Source organism: Panicum virgatum, chromosome 7N (assembly GCF_016808335.1).
Source record: "Panicum virgatum strain AP13 chromosome 7N, P.virgatum_v5, whole genome shotgun sequence".
In the NCBI taxonomy this organism is placed as follows: Eukaryota; Viridiplantae; Streptophyta; class Magnoliopsida; order Poales; family Poaceae; genus Panicum; species Panicum virgatum.
In genome coordinates this window covers 48351184-48369033 of record NC_053151.1, presented here as the reverse complement: position 1 = coordinate 48369033, position 17850 = coordinate 48351184, and the positions used below count along the sequence as shown (strand labels likewise).

At 45.0% G+C, this 17850-nt stretch overlaps 2 protein-coding genes across 3 annotated transcripts; both read left to right on the top strand.

Moving 5' to 3' along the window:
* Positions 1-1629: 1629 nt before the first annotated feature.
* On the top strand, positions 1630-4533 carry LOC120680543 (farnesyl pyrophosphate synthase 1, mitochondrial-like). The gene is made up of 10 exons (XM_039962039.1): positions 1630-2138; positions 2236-2322; positions 2443-2559; positions 2648-2736; positions 2807-2858; positions 3278-3373; positions 3448-3492; positions 3572-3661; positions 3735-3806; positions 4064-4533. The coding sequence occupies exons 1-10, from the start codon at positions 1995-1997 to the stop codon at positions 4094-4096; spliced, it is 825 nt and encodes a 274-aa protein (XP_039817973.1). The 5' UTR covers positions 1630-1994; the 3' UTR covers positions 4097-4533.
* A 6797-nt stretch (positions 4534-11330) lies between these two features.
* On the top strand, positions 11331-16325 carry LOC120683216 (peroxidase 16-like). 2 transcript variants are annotated; one of them, XM_039965243.1, is made up of 5 exons: positions 11331-12034; positions 12154-12351; positions 13462-13627; positions 15656-16101; positions 16133-16325. In XM_039965243.1, exons 1-4 carry the CDS (start codon positions 11819-11821, stop codon positions 16060-16062), a joined length of 987 nt encoding a protein of 328 aa, XP_039821177.1. In that variant the 5' UTR covers positions 11331-11818; the 3' UTR covers positions 16063-16101; positions 16133-16325. The 2 variants fall into 2 exon arrangements, with proteins under 2 accessions (XP_039821177.1, XP_039821176.1); XM_039965242.1 differs by having other exon boundaries at positions 15656-16325.
* Positions 16326-17850: the final 1525 nt, after the last annotated feature.

The following is a 17850-nucleotide window of genomic DNA, read 5'->3' as shown; positions in this document are numbered from 1 at the left end:
TCGTCTCGGTTGATGAAGGCGGCGGCGTGCGGCGGGGATCAGCGCGGCCTCGACGGTGAGCTCGAGGAGAAGCTCCTGCTGCACGACGGCGGCTTGGCGAGGTGCTCCAATGGGGCCGCGGCGGCGCTGCAGCAGAAGCGGGGGATGGAGCGGCGCCGGCTTCCTCCTGTTCCTGCTGGTCAGGGCGGCGCTGACGACGCCGGCGACTACCGCGAGAGGTTCGTCCGGGCGTACGAACGCCTCCGGGACGTGCTCCTCGCCGACGACTCGTGCGAGCTCACCGACGAGGCCAGGCGCTGGGTCGAGCAGGTACGTGGACGTCGACACGTCGTCGTAAGAATCCGTCTGCGTGCCGGCATGATCAGCCTGCACTGTGCATTCGTCCCCGCGTGGATCTGTATATATATACGTACTACATGGGACTGGGAGACAGACGTGTCGTCAAATAAACTACAAGGCCGTGTGCTGGCCCGCATCATACTTCTTCAAGAGGGCTTTGCCACGTTTGCTTAGATCCTGCTGCACATAAAGTGTACAGGATGCCAAACCAAGATGCAGATTTGCAGAATTGCAAGGCCAGGTTCTTTATGGGCCGCTAGTTTGGCACGAAGCCTGCCTGGTTGAGTTTTCTTTATTTTTATATTATTTATTTTCTGATTTTTCAAACATATATACCTCAAATTTTTTACAGATCTGGCCTCCTGTCGCCAGTTCATCCGGCGGAATTTTTCAGATCTGGGTAGCTCACTTTCAAAAAATCATAACTAATTTATATGAACTTGGATGGAGATAAACTTTATATCAAAACTGTAGATCTCGACGAGATCTACAACTTTGTAGTTGAAACTTTTTTCATTTGGTGCCATCTTGGTGCTCAAATAATCGATGCAAATTTCAGATCTAAAATTTAAATTTTGGTATGAACACTGGACAGCACACCTTCAAAAAATCATAATTAATTTATATGAACTCTTATGAAGATAAACTTTATACAGAAATTGTAGATCTCGACGAGATCTATAACTTTGTAGTTGAAACATTTTTTATTTGAAACCATCTTGGTGCTCAAATAATTATCACAAGCTTCAGATTCAAAATTAAATTTTAGATCTGGAGCATTTATCGATTATTTGAGCACCAAGATGGCTCCAAATGAAAAAAAGTTTGAACTACAAAGTTGTAGATCTCGTCGAGATCTACAGTTTTTATATAAAGTTTATCACTATCCAAGTTCATATAAATTAGTTATGATTTTTTTGAAAGTGAGCTGTCCAGGTCTAAAAAATTCCGTCGGTTCGCTACAGTACCCCTACCGCCGGTTCATCCGGTGGTAAGCTCTTACCGCCATTTGAACTATCGACAGGAGACCAGATCTGCAAAAAAAATTTTGAGATATATATTTTTGAAAAATCAGAAAATAAATAATATAAAAAAAAACTCCTGCCTGGTTGGCCCATTTAAGAACCCACTCTTCCTTTTTCTTTAATCAGTTATCACGTTGTTCTTCTGGCAAATTGGGCTCGTAAGGCCCGTTATGGCCCGGGACAAACCAGGCCTAATAACCGCACGCTCCTCTCTACTCTAACAAGACCCCCCCCCCCCCCCCCCCCCAAAAAAAATCTGAAAGAAGAAAACATCCCCACTCAAAAAAAGAGCAAAGAAACATGGACGAACATTGCATGCCAAAATCTGCACAAATAGAATTCAATTGCCACTAGAACCCGAGATTTGGAATTTGAGTTGTTTTCTTGTACAACCGTACTCGCTAGTCTCATCAATTCTATGTTATTTTCATGCAGATGATTGATTACAATGTACCAGGAGGTGAGGAAACACCGATCTCATTCAGCTCCAGGAACCTGTTTTCGGTTACGAAATTTGGGAATTATTCAAAGCAAAAGCTGCTGGTTCTATCCGTCCATAAATGAAACCTAATATTGCTAAGTTTTCATGAAACACCTTTATTTTTTTGAATTCGTATAGATTATGTTAAGATGCTGACCTTTTTATTTTCCTCCAAAGGGAAACTGAATCGAGGTCTATCAGTGATTGATAGTTACTTGCTGTTGAAACAAGGAAGTGAGGTTACTGAAGATGAATTTTTCCTTGCTTGCGTCCTTGGTTGGTGTGTTGAGTGGGTAATGTCCCTAATGCCCCCCCCCCCCTAGTTCCAAACAAATTTATTTTGTTCAATGAAATTAATGGTTAATTCTTTTGTTGACACAAAAAATGCAGTTTCAAGCATGTGCACTGCTGCTTGATGATATCATGGATGGTTCACACACCAGGAGAGATCAGATATGCTGGTACCGACGACCCGAGGTTCTTAATTGACATCTCAAACTTTATTTTTGTGAATGAATAGTACAGTTTTATGGTGTCAACTTACATTTAAAATGACTATGCTGCGATAAAGTTCAGCTATTCTCTTTGTGCTTATAGGTTGGTCTTCGAGGTATAAATGATGGTATTCTACTTAAATGCCACATTGCACGTTTGATCAAAAGATACTTTAGAGAAAAAACTTACTACATTGATATCTCTGAATTATGGAACGAGGTCAGTCTCCTTTCTAAAACACCACAGAATAAATTACGATCTTTGTGACATTGCTTGTTACATTTTACTATTTAAATGCCTTGTTCAGATAGCTCTGCAGACATCTCTAGGACAGATGCTTGATCTTATTAGCTCACATAATGGCGCAGATGAACTTGCAAAATACAATATAGAAGGGTACATGAGCCGTTTAATTCGTTAAATAATTGAAGCTGCTTGCGTTTATGCCTTTTCTTTTGTCGTGCAGATACCGTCGTATTGTCAAGTACAAGACATCTTACTACTCATTTTACCTCCCTGTAAGTCTGAAATTCTGAACAAATGGTCTTAGTTTCTTAGTTTTACATATGAAAATATTTATTTGTTATACTTTCATGCGAAGGCATGTATTAGAAATACAATTTTTGCGTAAAATATATAAACATGCTTGAAAGTATTTGATCAGGTAGGTTTCTTTGCACTTTTATATATAATTTGAGTGTGAATTAAATTCTAACGATTTAAATCTCAAACCCCGTATCCGAACATATGACAACATTTTATAGCTCAGAAGCGGTTTGCTAAATACATAAACTCTAAAGTTTGAATTTGACCCACAATCTCTGTTCTCATAAGAAATAAGAATCCGTCCATGGAGAAGCTATTTTTTTTCTGAAGATAACCTGCATATCTTCTTTCTTCGACAATTTGACACTCACATTTTGTACAATGCCTTTAGGTTGCTTGTGCATTGCTGTTATCTGGTACAAAATTGGAAAACTTCAGTGAGCTAAGGGATATACTTATTGAAATGGGTGTATATTTTCAAGCACAGGTATATTTAACTATGATGAAATGAGATGTTGCTACTAGATTATGTCTCCTTTGACAATTCCAAAAAAATTTCAGGATGACTACTTGGATTGCTTTGCGGATCCTAATACCATAGGCAAGGTAAAATAGAAGCTAAGTCGTCAGAAATTCATTTTCTACCAGGATAAGTAATGTCATGTTGCTGTCTTCTCCATTTTAGATTGGGACTGACATTGAGGATCACAAGTGTTCCTGGTTGATTGTACAAGCTCTGGGCCATGCCAATATTAACCAGATAGAAGTATTGCTTGTAAGGAATTTCTTATAACCATGTAGTCTAGACATGTTCAATGAACAGTGACATCTTACATGTTCATTTCCAGAAAATTTATGGGAAGAAGGATTCAGCCTCGGTTTCAAAAGTGAAAAATACTTACTCGACTCTTGATTTGAAGGTATAACTGAAGTCGGGATTTTGATATTTCTTGTAACTGACTTTTTTTCTTCTCTTGAGCCAATGTAATTAAGAAAAAACTGGACTCTTGCTAATGCACACACAGGCACCTTGACGGCATATACATACGTGCATCAGCATTTGGCTCTGATAGACAGTATTTTGCGGCAACTTTTGACTTCACTCTGCTTGCTCAGTTGCTCTGATGCTCATGCAAGTCTCAAATTTGCCTCACCGTGACTACTCTCATGCCCCCAGGACATGTTCTCCGAGTTTGAAGATCGAGCTTAAAAGCACTTGGTCACATCAATCGAAGCTCAGCATGACCTCGCGGTGCAGGAGATCTTGAAATCGTTTCTGAAGAAAATCCACCGAAGGAAAAAGTAAAAGAGTGAAATCTGACTCGTGCGGACAACAGGACAGCTGCTTGCGTCAGGAGGACATCTGCTGCAGCCCTATCCTTCAGAACATTCAGAAATCTGAAGAAAAAGTTGATGAAGACGACGAGGCTTGGGTTCCCAATGATTTGTGCCCTTAGTTACATTTCTATCTTCTTATCGGTCAGTTCCAAATGGTTGGTATTTCTGTATGTTTGCTACACAGCTAGCTAATAGCTAGTACATGCATTCATGCTTGTTTCATGTGAACTGTGTCGAATGCTAGTGCATGTTTTCCTGCGTGAATCAAGGGAACCAAGTCGCCGCAAATGGATGGGTTTTCTGGCTCTTGCTCTGTTCCGTTTTGCCATCCATGCAATTTATATATGAGAAAGCTGTGGTACCACAGTGCTTGTTTACTGCTGGTTTTATTCATATTTAACCTCATCCTGGGATCCCATTACTGAAATAAGAAGTTCTCCGTTTCGAGTAACAGATTAGTATCAGAAGTTCTGAACACAGAATCCATGCGTTGCAAAATATGGGTCGACCAAACAGTAGTAGTTTCTGAAATTATCGTGTAGCATCGAGCTGGGTGCCGCAGTTATTGGTTTTTGGAAACTGTTGAGCTAGCCAACTGACTACCTCTACAATGACCTCAGTGTGGAGCTATTTCTCTCCTCTTCTTCTTTTCTGAAAAGAAATGTGTATGGGGGCTCTGTATCTTTCCTGCAGATTCCTGATCAACACGGACGCCACATTTTCTCCGTAATTGAAGGAGCCTACCTTTGCCTGGTTTCAAGGCATTGATATGGGGAAGATCTATTCAAAGAATGTTCCCTTCCATTTGCTGAATCTTGCAGACTTGCATTACATGATATAGCCATACAGCTAGCTCACAGCTGCGTGTAGACTTCACAGTTCTCCGAACAGTGGCATGGCCTCATGGGCCATACGCACTGCGCAGGGCTCCGGCTCGGTCAAGGGATACATGTGAATCGGAGATTTACCAGCAGTAACAATTGGGACGGTGACCTGGTCAAACTGATACTGCAGAGGCAAATAGAATCCTGAGTACTTGCTAGCTTTGCTAGCTCCAATGGTTCTAATGGTTTCCTCACAATTCAACTTTTTTATATATTTTTAAATAAAATTATATAAAATTAGAGCTTGATTTTTTTAGAGTCCTACCTTTCAATTATCTAACTCAAATTTTAAAGTCCTGTACCACCGCTTCTCACTACTTAAACGGAACAAATTTACTTTTACAGTTACAGTAATTTTCTTTCAGACAAAAAGTGAAGCAGATTTCACAGCTTCAGACTTTCAGTAGGACTAGCGTAAAATATACCGAGAGCAGAGGGGCACGGATACCAGCTGCCGCAACACAATTCAGGCAAGAAATGGGCAAGATCCCTCGTATTCTGATGGGCGAAATAAACAAAAGCGTTTTCTTTCGCTTTCTCGTCATGATCGATCATACGGCAGATGAGCCTGTCTGAGACGCTACAAAACACCACGCCCTATGCGCCCCGAAAGCGGGGTTACATTACATTTACAGGCAGGATCTATTTATTATCTTAATACTATAATGTTAAAAGAAGTCACCACGTTCGCTGAGATGGTCTAGAAATTCTCACGTTAATCTAAAAAAAGAAAAATTTGCACCGTTAGATTTTATGAAGATCTAATGGTCTAAACTACCTCATAGAGTCCATACCAAATACGATCTAGACTTACTCCTCGAAAAGTCCATATCAAATATGACTAAAATGTAGATAATTGGAAATTTAAAAAGAAGTAAATTAGTATCTCATATCGTAGTAGTATGCGAAGCTTATTTATGGTACGTACTAATTTATATAATTTTATTCTTCTACAAGCGACGTGTGTAATCTACCTTTTCTTAGTGTAAACCATATCGAAGACATGTTAATAGCATTTGTGTATAGAAGGATATGGACTTCAAGTCTTCAACCACGTATGCTTCTCTTTTACAAGCAAATTTATTTGATCTTATCCTCCCGCTATAAAAAAATATTTTATAAAAAAAGTACAAACATAGATGAAGAGATATACTCACCCATAATTACTTGTATGAATGCGTGCTTGACATTACCCTACGTGCGCCTTGGAGAGACTGAGCCGATAGATCTTGACATTAAGAGAAGTTACTATAGGAGACTTGCTGTCAAGAGTCACATCACCTACTCGAAAGAATATCATCACTAATACCTAACATAAATTTAGAAAAATACAAGCATCCATGCTTTGTGTTGGGTGATTTGGCTCTCTAGGAATGATGTTGCTTTTAACAAATGTCAACCAAATACTTTTTTGTAGGTTTTATTCAGGGAACGCATTGGCTACGCCATTGGGCGCAGTTGCAGCACAGGGAGGAACAAAAGGAGAGTTTGATTCAGACATGTCGTTTGCTGGAGATGTTGGCTCTTCGTTTCTTCGCATCCTATGGGTGGCCTTTTAGTTTACGGATTGGCTTTCAATCATAATGTTGTATGCTTTAAACTTATTGTGAGAACGTGGTGTGGTTGCTACTGCGTGCAATAAGGTTGGTCTGATCCCCCCTGGATGAGGAGGGTGAAGCCTGATATTCTTTTCCATTATCTAAAAAAGCATCCATGCTGAGTCAAAAACTTGAACCAAGTGGACAAGTTCACCCAACAAACCTGACAAACTAGCTAAGTTCATAAAAAGAGTAGCAACATGTATCTTCCTTTTTTTATCCTTATTATATCACTGGCCACCTTCAATGCTTTCCCGTTTGCAAGCACAAGAGGAACGACGTGACATGATATTATTGGAAGTAGTTAGCAGATTTGTAGATTAAAGATGACAAAGTCCTAATGTAACTATGGTCAACGCGAAGCCTCAGTGTTAAAATAAGTCACTATGTTCGCCAAGAGGGAATAAATATTCTTAATTAATCTCTAAAAAGAGAAACATTAGATTTTATGAAGATCTAATGGTCTAAACTAACTCATAGAATCCGTATTAAATACAATTAATAATTAAGAGCCCTTGCTTAATACAATTAGTAACTAGCTAAATTTGGTATTCCAAAAAATTAGGACTTGATCAAAGAGTACACGATGAATACAATTAGAATAACTAAATTAAAAATGAAAAAGAAAAATTAGCCCATGATAAAACAATACATATTGAATATGATTATATAACGGTCTAGACTAACTAAAGAGTCTATATCAAATACAGTTAATAACTAGCATGGTGCTCATGCGTTGCTATGGGTAATATAATAGGCCTACGTAATACCATCAGCTTTGTTCATATACAGGCCACGTCGTGATTGAACCAGACATTGACTGTCTGTGTTCTGATTTGGGTTCCAATTGATTTGTCCGGGTTCCGATACAATTCCAATTGACAGATAAAGAAAACATTACTGGCTTTAGAAATAGTAGAAAATAACAAATTTTAGAATTAAAAATGAAGAAAAATAGGATATGACCAAAAAGTCTATACCGAGTATAATTAGTAAATAAATAATTTTGGAATTATAGAAATAGGGAAACTCAAGAGTCAATATCAAATACAATTAATAAATAGCTTATTTTGGAATTAAAAGATTAAGAAAAGTAGGATATGGTCAAGGAGTCCACGCCAAGTACGATTAGCAAATAGATAAATTTGAAATGGGCTATTGATCTGTGTTTAAAATTGCATTGAAAAATTAAAGATTAGAAAACAATTAATTGTTGCAAAGTATAATTAGGTGACAAGTAGACACTAGATGTGTCCCGTCGCAACCTCATTAGATAGTGAAAAAAAATGTCGAAGATGAGGATTGAATGTATTATGCTACTTTTAAAACAACAAACAAACTCATAACTTATATTATAGAAGATGCAGTCTTACATAGAGGCACCCCAAAGAGGAGCCAATTACAAACCAGGTCAAGTGGCCAGACAGACACAAACACCTCCACGTATCACAAAAGCGCTAACTTGGGTGAATCCACGCGCAAGCTACAAAACACTGTCAACACTGGCTTGAAGCTCGCCAGCGAAGGCTACCAGAGGCGCAGTGGCATCCAAAGGGCCCATAATGATGCTTGGAGCCGGTGCGGGAAAGCCTGCCAGGAGGTTTGAAGAGGAAGAAAATCCCGTTGATGAAAACCAATGCCTCCGAGCTCTGACCCAAGGATGGAGGTGAAAATAGCGCCAATGAGTAAGCAGAGTCCTTAAATCCTGGAGAAGGCTTGCAACACAACATAAGGTAGAGATCCACGGGGACCAGGAGAGAAAAAGGCTCGCTGCATTAATAAAAAAAACCACGGAGAAGAGTTGAAGCAAACCGGAATCACAACAACAATTTGCAAGCAAAGACGGAATAAAATCATTCCGACCAAGAACATAAGCAAATCCGCAGCATGACCAAGAAGATCTACGGTGACCAACTAAAATAAAACTAAAACAAGCAGATTCAGGTAGAAATCTTGAAGCAAGAGAAAGGAGAGAGAAAAGAGGAAGGAGGAGGAATTGGTGGAGCCGAACCATGGGACTGAGAAAATGGAGGAACAGGCAGGAGATTTGGTTGGGCGGAGCAAAAGGAAGAAAAAGAAGAGGGAGGGAAGAACCATTATTCGGATTCGCTCTCCAGCCACCACAATGGAGAAGACGACGAGAAAACCGGCAGCGGCGGCAATGGCCACAACAGTAGGGGAGTGGTGGCGCGATTGCCAAGCACCCTTCTAAACACAACAGGCCATAGATAATATACCAATATACACTAAGAGAAGGGGACTGGCCCCCCTCCCTCTCACCACTGGCGAGACACCGGAGGAGGAGAGGAAGGGGCCGGAAGCGATGGGATCTCGGTGAGCTACAATAGAAAGGGATGGAAGATAATAAGAATGGAAGAAGCTTCACGCACGAGGGTTGTGAGCCTGCACTATACTATTTAGGTAGGCATTACTTGAAACAAATGGTGGTTTAGTAATCAGAAAAATTTGGAATCCTACAACATTTTTTTATGAGAATGCTTATAAATACTTCGATCTATATGAACTACTCTCTCCGTCCAAAATTATTATTTTTCTATGAATCTAGATATAATATTTAGATGCATAACGAAAACAATGCGCATAGAAAAAGCCAAAATGACTGATAATTTGGAACATAAGGAATAATCAATTGATCTATGGGAAAATATTTAGGTTTATTTAGGTTGATTAGATCTTGAATTAGAAAGACTATAAATAGTTGACAAAAATAGATGTGCCGATTAGATCGAATCATTGAGTACAAAAAATATACAAATAAGTTTTAAATATTAAGAGGGTTTAGAGAAATTATCACTTCAGTTGAAAAAAAATAAAAAAAATAAATACCACTAAATTTTATGCTGATTTAATTAATGACTTTGATTATTCTGTGAGGTTACCCTAGCCTTGAATTATCTTGATGTAACTTTGATGGTCCAATTAGAATTTACTTGGTCTCGAAACAACAAAAGTAAATTTATTTTTCAAATTAAAAAAATATCAAAGATTAGTAGAAAAACTAGATTCCTGCGCTATTTACGCAGGCCACCTTGCTAGTTAAACTACACTACACTGTCAAGTTGCTTCCATGGTTAACCGATCGCCGTCTCCAACGTAGGTGCGCATTGGTCGCTGCAGCAGCACCCGTTTCCCCCCGAGAAAACAACCCACTAGCACCGCTCCATGTTGGTCGTCTGAAACACTCGGACCAGGGAGTTGTTTCCTGCATCCGATGCATTGTTGGTTCAGTTCAATCCCTTATCAAGGTGAAAGTAGCCTTGTTATGCAGTACTACTGGTGGGTTAGTGTAACTGCCGTGTGCTACCAAGGTTAGAATAAGATTGGCCGCAGCAAATTAATCGCCCTTGGGCCAATGGCCACAGCTGACACAGATGTTCTTGGGACAAATCACATAGCTGTAACTGTTGGAGAGTTGGGGTGCCAGATTTCCAGCTCCAGCACAAACAACAGTTGATGCATCCAATCAGATTAGTGTTTAGGTGGCACTGATCAAATCAGGAAGAACACTCTGTTCGTTTGGCTTGTCAGCCAACGAGCTAGCTATGTTTTTCTCTCACATCAAAACATTAGCCACCAGCCACTAGCCACCCAATAGTACTTTTTCTAGCTACAGCCATACGAATATAAGGTGACCTTATGACCTTATGCCGGTAAGGCTGACCTCACCAGCATCCCACGGAGGCATCGAGAAGGTGAGGTGGCGGGCGGGCGGAGGTGGCGGGGCCGGGGCCGGGGCCGGGGCCGGGCCACGTGTGCGGTGGCGACGGCTGGGGGATGCTGCTGAGTTTAGTCTAAGGAGGGATCTTCCTGATGTCCAATGCGGTCCTGACCTTATGAATACCTGAATGATGTGCTTCGCTAGCCATGGTACCAGAGAACAGAGATGGTGTTTTTTTCAGTCTAAGCCTCTCCGAAACAATCATCGAGTACAATGATTGATGGATGGACTTGGCCTAACAGCTAAGGCTACAAGCGTTTTACCGAGACAACCCCACCCGGTTAAGAGGGAGGGACCATAGATAGATGTGGGTCGTGGCGCCTTGGTTTGGTCACAGCTGATCCCTGACAAGCTCGCAACGGAAAGCGTCCCGTGTTTCTCTGCACCATGTCCGTGAATCTTGCTTTGTCCCCGGGCCGGGCCTGCGCCTGCGACTTGGGGAAGAGGACACTGGGACTGGGAAGCGAAGCAGCGCGACCTGGCTCGCCTCCATCTCCATGCCCATGGCCATTGCCATGGGTGGGTGGTGCTGCTGGCCACGAGCTGGACGCAGCCAGGCCATGTGACCCGGCGTTTGGATGGTAGCTAGGCCGGCTAGCTGCTGGGCACTGACTGTGTATGCGTGCATGCCGACCTCTGCGCAGCGCAGCTAGCTTGCTACTACGCTGGTGCGCACAGACACACTGGCTCATGCGCACCATGTCCTCGCCATCCACGCGCTGAGGTTCATGTAACTAGTAAGCAATCCTACAGTAAAATGAACTCTTGCTCTGTGTTTGGAACACAAGACCGAGGCAAGAATGTGTGTTTTGGTGGCTCAGTAAAGCTCCTAGAAATCTATCAGAGCTATCAGCTATGGGTAACCACCTGCAGTTACAAGCAACAACAGGTCGAATCGAGTAGAGTAATCCAGGACCAGGAGCTAGCTGGAACGCCATGTCTGCCTGATCGATCACTGAACAAGGCCACTAAAGAATTGGGCATCGGTAACCGGAAAAGGAAAAAAGGTATTCCCATCCCCTCCGCCTCCGCGCCGAGATTGTGTCCAACTACTCTCTCGATCCCCGCCGTGATGTTCCTCCTTCCCCACACCGCACTGCCACTGCCCATAGCGCCGCGCCGTGCCGTGCCACCCCTGCATCTTTTTCCTTGCCCCCGAACCTGAGTCCCTGACCTGCGCGCGCGCGCATTTGTAACCACCACCACGGCACCGCCCAGCCCTCTCCTATATATCCACGGCAACCTCCCGCACTTTCCTCCTCGCTGCAGAGCCCCGTCGCCCCGCGCACAGCCGGTGTCAGTGACACGCAGCCGCCGCACCGAGGGGAGAGGAAGAGGACCGAGCTCAGCTCGATCGCTAGCGAGGGCAGGCAATGGCGGGAGCCGGCGGCCTCCTGACGCTCGCGGTGGCCGTCCTGACGCTGGGCATCGCCGGGGCCGCGAGGGCGCAGCTGCGGCAGAACTACTACGCCAGCTCGTGCCCCAGCGCCGAGTCCACCGTGCGCTCCGTCATCTCGCAGCGCCTCCAGCAGAGCTTCGCCGTCGGCCCCGGCACGCTCCGCCTCTTCTTCCACGACTGCTTCGTCCGGGTAAGCTAGCACCGCACGCCATGGTCTCCTGCATGCGGATGTTGCGATTTCACCGTGCATTGCCTTGCCCGTCTGCTGCGCTGACCTTGCATGCGTGTTCTCTCGATCCTGAATCGAAGGGATGCGACGCGTCGGTGATGCTGATGGCGCCGAACGGGGACGACGAGAGCCACAGCGGCGCGGACGCCACGCTGTCGCCCGACGCCGTGGACGCCATCAACAAGGCCAAGGCGGCCGTGGAGGCGCTCCCGGGCTGCGCCGGCAAGGTCTCGTGCGCGGACATCCTCGCCATGGCCGCACGTGACGTCGTCTCCCTGGTATGGTAACCCAACCCAACGGCCTTTCTCGCTCTCACCACCAGTCATCCTGCTGCCGATTTCACCGCACTGCTACCTCTATCTCGTACGCGTACACCATGGCCAATACCATCCGGTCGCCAAACCTGTCGCCGCAGGGCGCACCGGCGTCAGCGGCCAGGCACGCACGGGCCCACACTAAAGCCTTCGCCTTGCTGGTCGGTCTCGGTTCAGTTCACCCTCGCGTTGCCTTGCACTTGCACCGGCACCGCATTCCCCACCTGCAGTAAGGTTAGGCCGGCCTGATGACAGGTGGGGCCGGACCGGCACTGTTCCGAGCCTGCGTGCCAGTGACTTTTTCGACGGCCGCTGGCGGACCACGCCGTGGCCGGGGCGGGGGGCCTGCACAGCGCGGCGCACCACTCCGATTCGGCCGCAGCGCCCAGAGCAGAGCCGGCATGTGCGGCGTGTCAGCCGCTGGCCCGCGGCCCGGATGCCCCCGGACGGGCGGGCACTTCGCGTCGCCGAGGCGAAGCCACCCGCGCCCCGCCGTGCCCGCTGTGCCTGCGCCGCGCCGGGCTCTCGGGCCGGCGGCCATTGGGAGCAAGAGGGAGCTAGCACGCTGCACGCGCAGCGCAGGCAGGAATGGCCGCTGGCCGGGGCCTTTCGCCTCTCTCGAGGCGGCGGGCAACAGCCTCGGCCTGACACGGACGACCGGGCGCTGCGCTTTACGCAGCGTGACGGATCGTCGCGACAGTGACATGACACGCGACTAGTCTAGGACCCTAGGTGACACGCCGCCCCGCTGTGCTCGACGTACCCAGCCGTGTCCGGGCGTGCTGCCCGTGACGCCGCCCAGCACGGCCGCGTGAGCCTCGTCACGCAGCTAGGTCCCGTGACGCGCTGGCGGCGGCTGCGACGCCATGTCCGTTCTCGCAAGCGTTTCGTCTGGGTGACCAGCGGGGAGGGGACAAAGTTTCCACTCAGTAGACCGCAGCCATGGAATGCGAGCAGTGTAGCTTCCAAACTACTCCTGCTTGGTCTTCTATCTGCAGTAAAAAGAGGGATTCAATTCACCACGTCCACGTCCATCGTCGCTAACGCCGCCATGGTTGTCTCCTGCTGCTGCAGCTTGGTGGGCCAAACTACGCCGTGGAGCTCGGGCGGCTGGACGGCAAGACGTTCAACAGGGCCATCGTGAAGCACGTCCTCCCGGGGCCGGGCTTCAACCTGGACCAGCTCAACTCCCTGTTCGCGCAGAACGGGCTCACGCAGACGGACATGATCGCGCTCTCAGGTGCGTGTGCTCTCCCATTACTGTTTTTCTTTTCATTTGAAGAACTCTACTGTTTTTATTTGAATCCCGCAAAAAGATTCATGCCATTGCAAAGATTCCTGCAAAAAAAAAACATTCATGCAAACAGTTCGTCGAAACGAAACTTGAGGTGACATTCTAGGTTGCGAATTAAATCGACAATGCGTCTTTGTCAGTGTTTGTTTACTATTAAGTGGGCTTGATCGCAGTTGGAGCATCTTTCTCGAGCACTCTGTGTGGCTCACGTGACTCTATCCTCTGTTTGCTGCGGCACAAGACAAAGGGGTTCACTGTTCTATGCTACTCTGCCTCCCCCCTGTTCTTTTCGAAGAGCCAGAAAACCCTGTTTCGTCTTGTGTGCTTTGGAGAACTTATAGGGGGTGTGTTTAGTTCTCACAAAATTTCCAAATTTTCTATCACATTCATCACATCTCTTATCACATCGAAACATTAAATATAGTAAATAATCCATGCATGGAGTACTAAATATAGTTAAATAAAAAAAAGTTAATTGCATAGTTTTGATGTACGTTGCGAGACGAATCTTTTAAACCTAGTTAGGTCATGGTAGAACAATATTTATCACAAACAAACGAAAAGTGTTACAGTGTACTACAGTGACTGATGTGACCCTCTTCCCCTCATCTAAACACAGCCTGGATAGAAAAACGTTCTACAGGTGCAGAGTACTTTGTTTGCAGGAAAAGTGCACATCTAGAGGGGGAAAACCGGCATGAAGTGGTAAAAGTAATCAGACAATAACAGGCTCAAACAGCTTTTCAAAAGCAACACTGTTTCATTCTGGGTTTTTGGTTTTGATGCCTCTGAAGAATAATAAAGTATCGCTAAAAGGAACTTTTGAGGGGTTTTAGTGCGCTGTTTTCTCTGACGCATGTGTTTATCCTGTTTGGGCATTCATGTTTTGTTTTATCCTTGATTCTGTGTTGGGAGGATTATAAAATGCTATTTATAGTACATGGGAACAGAGGACACTTTGTCTGAATGTTCTTGGTTTCTGTCAGATCCTACTATCGTAGTTAAGGCGCTGTTTAGTCCCACCCAATAAACCCCGTAAACAAAAAAATATCAAATCGAATATTTCGACGCATGTATAGAATACTAAATGAAGTCTATTTACAAAATTTTTTGTATGGCTGGGCTGTAAATCGCGAGACAAATTTAATGAGTCTACTTAATCCATGATTTGCAATAGTAATACTACAGTAACCATCCGCAAATTATTGATTAATCATAGATTAATTAGCATCATTAGATTCGTCTCGCGATTTACAACCCATCTGTGCAAAAAATTTAATAAATAGACTTCATTTAGTACTTCAAATTAGTAAGATTTCATCGCAAAATTTTTTTGCATTCGAACTAAACACGGGCTAAATTGAACACTGCTCCTTAGATTCAGATTTGAACGCGCGAGGCCTTTCCTGTGACAAAATCGAAACAAGCAGCAGTAACTTTTGACTGAGGTCTTGTTTAGTTGCGCTTGTAAATTTTTTAAAATAGAATCTTTACACATTTGAAGTATTAAATATAGACTAATTATAAAACTAATTACAGAACTTGTCTGTAAACTGAGACGAATCTAATGAGTCTAATTAATCTATCATTAGAACATGCGTGCTGTAGCAATTACTGTAGCACTTTAGTGCCTAATCATAGTCTAATTAGACTCATTAGATTCGTCTCGCAATTTACAAGCAAACTATGCAATTCGTTTTTTTATTTCATCTAGATTTAATACTTCATGCATGTAAGATTCTCTTTCGATGTGATAGATTTGGAATTTTGAATTTTGCAACTGAACAAAGACTGAACCACCAAATTTTGTCCATGCAAAGTACCTGTAGGCTGTATATAGTAGTAAAAATGGAAAAGAAACTTTTTATACAGGCTCTTTTGAGAAACCGTATGAGATGATCTATCAGAAATTCAGAACTGCACTTGCCATGGATAGGATCGTAAAAATGAAGTCCACTATCTGCTTGCGTGCAGGCGCGCACACGATCGGCGTGACGCACTGCGACAAGTTCATCCGTCGGATCTACACGTTCAAGCAGCACCTGCCGTGGAACCCGCCGATGAACCTGGAGTTCCTGCGGTCGCTGCGGCGGGTGTGCCCCATCAACTACAGCCCGACGGCGATCGCGATGCTGGACGTGTCCACGCCCCGGGTCTTCGACAACGCCTACTTCAACAACCTCCGCTACAACAAGGGCCTGCTCGCCTCCGACCAGGTGCTCTTCACCGACCGCCGCTCCCGCCCCACCGTCAACCTCTTCGCCGCCAACAGCACCGCCTTCCAGGAGGCCTTCGTCGCCGCCATGGCCAAGCTCGGCAGGATCGGCCTCAAGACCGGCAGCGGCGGCGAGATCCGCCGCGTCTGCACCGCCGTCAACTAGCCGGCCGGCGGGCTCGCATCTGCATTAGTAGGCGGGCGGGCGTGTGTGCGTGCGTGCTGATCATTAGTAGGCTCGTAGCTTGGTTGGTGGATTCGTGAAAGAACTTTTTCTTTTTCTTGTTTATACGGTCGGTGGTGAGTGAGATTTTGGTAGCCGTTGATTCTTTGACGCAGCAGGTGTGGGGGTCGGTGGATGATAGAAATTCATGAGGTGTGCCTCGCCCTAATGGATGATGATATGGTTACTCGTGTTTCCATCCACAACTCCAGATGCTCTAATGGATGCTTTTCTTATGATTAATAACACCGGTGATGCGCCTGATCAGGAGCACCAGAAACTTATATGGTTTGCGCACAGCATTTTTCAGCGGCACACCGAGCGCGTGTGTGCACTTCAACTTTTAAATTGAGTATAAAAAACTTTGAAATCGGAAGGATGCGGTCTTTTTTTTTAGCAAAAGATAGCAGGATACTGTTTACTGTTGCATAGCATTTTGCAGCGCCACGCCGGGGCGTGTGTGCATTTCAACTTTTGAAAATGAAAAAGATGATTCCGTTGCATAGCGTTTTCCATTTTCTAGCGCCGGGGTAGAAGAGATCTTTGGCCCATAGAGCGAGTATGACAAGCTGTCGGCCCGTATCACAAGCTGGCCGCTTCTCGGGCCAATTCCACCTGTTGGTACAACAGCCCAAATCTGAGCCCTCTAATAATCCAGACCTCTCGCTTGGTTACGTTACGGCCCATTTCTCGGTCCGTGTCCAAAAACTTCTTGCGACCTCTAGCGATCACGGTGCATCGATCATCGATCCGACCACCTGCAGAGCAGGCTACCCATGCGCCTGTCGATCACTGATCGCCGACGTGGTGCGCAGCTCGCCCTGCGATCTCGTGTCTGCCAGCGTCATGTCAGGGCAACGAGAAAATCATGCAGCTAGAAATCTACTCTCACTACCCATAACCTCGGATTCAAGCTAGGAGACGTGCAAGAAAAACGACACGTCGTATCGCTGGCGAGTGGTAGCTAGCTAGCCCTTCCGTCCTCAGCGCCGAATCGAACAGTGACGCTGACGCTGCAGTTGCCTGAATCACGTACACGTACCGCCGACATGTCCTTGCTTGCTTGGATAGCTTGGTGCCAAGCAGCAGCAGGTAAAAACGGCGATGAAAGACCTTGGCTTGCAGATTCAGTAACGTCTCTACCTAGCTAGCTCACTAACTAAACAAAGCAATAATTAATTAGCTACTAGCTAGTACCAGCTGCTTCGTTAGACATGCGTGTGCTCATCGATCATCCGCTTGGAGCCAATCTCGGCGTCGGCGTAGTAGTACTATACTCCTCTCTCTGAAGGTTCCGCACTACAAATTGACACCCCCTTTTGCAACGGATAGATGGCAACACATAATTTATTTGTTGCAAGGAATAAGACAGCAATGTTTACTAAACCATTGGAAGCATATCCGCTAAGACAGCAACGTTTACTAAACCGTTGGAAGCATATCCGCACTCCTATGTGCCTTTGTCAGCTATGCGGGACTTAGTGTTTTTTTTAATTTTTTTTTACAACAAGCAAGCTCTTTTGATGCGCTGTGTATGAGGTAGATGATTAATAAAATAATATACACAGGAGCTGTCGACAAAAAAAGGGCAAGACACAGGTTCGAACCCACGATCCCCAACATGATAAACTCTTCTCTACCATTAGACTACACACATATTTGTGTTTAAAAGTAGGTCATTGACATTTTTTATTTCAGAACCTTGTTATGGGGTGCACAAAAAACTTCGTA

What these genes read in the sequence shown, in the direction of transcription:
- LOC120680543 (XM_039962039.1), top strand. Translation starts at nt 1,995, where the DNA reads ATGCTGACCTTTTTATTTTCCTCCAAAGGGAAACTGAATCGAGGTCTA. An exon ending in TTGGTTGGTGTGTTGAGTGG is followed by an intron (nt 2,139 to 2,235) that starts GTAATGTCCCTA and finishes CAAAAAATGCAG; the next exon opens with TTTCAAGCATGTGCACTGCT. An exon ending in GTGTATATTTTCAAGCACAG is followed by an intron (nt 3,374 to 3,447) that starts GTATATTTAACT and finishes AAAAAATTTCAG; the next exon opens with GATGACTACTTGGATTGCTT.
- LOC120683216 (XM_039965243.1), top strand. Translation starts at nt 11,819, where the DNA reads ATGGCGGGAGCCGGCGGCCTCCTGACGCTCGCGGTGGCCGTCCTGACG. An exon ending in TCCACGACTGCTTCGTCCGG is followed by an intron (nt 12,035 to 12,153) that starts GTAAGCTAGCAC and finishes CCTGAATCGAAG; the next exon opens with GGATGCGACGCGTCGGTGAT. An exon ending in CACGTGACGTCGTCTCCCTG is followed by an intron (nt 12,352 to 13,461) that starts GTATGGTAACCC and finishes CTGCTGCTGCAG; the next exon opens with CTTGGTGGGCCAAACTACGC.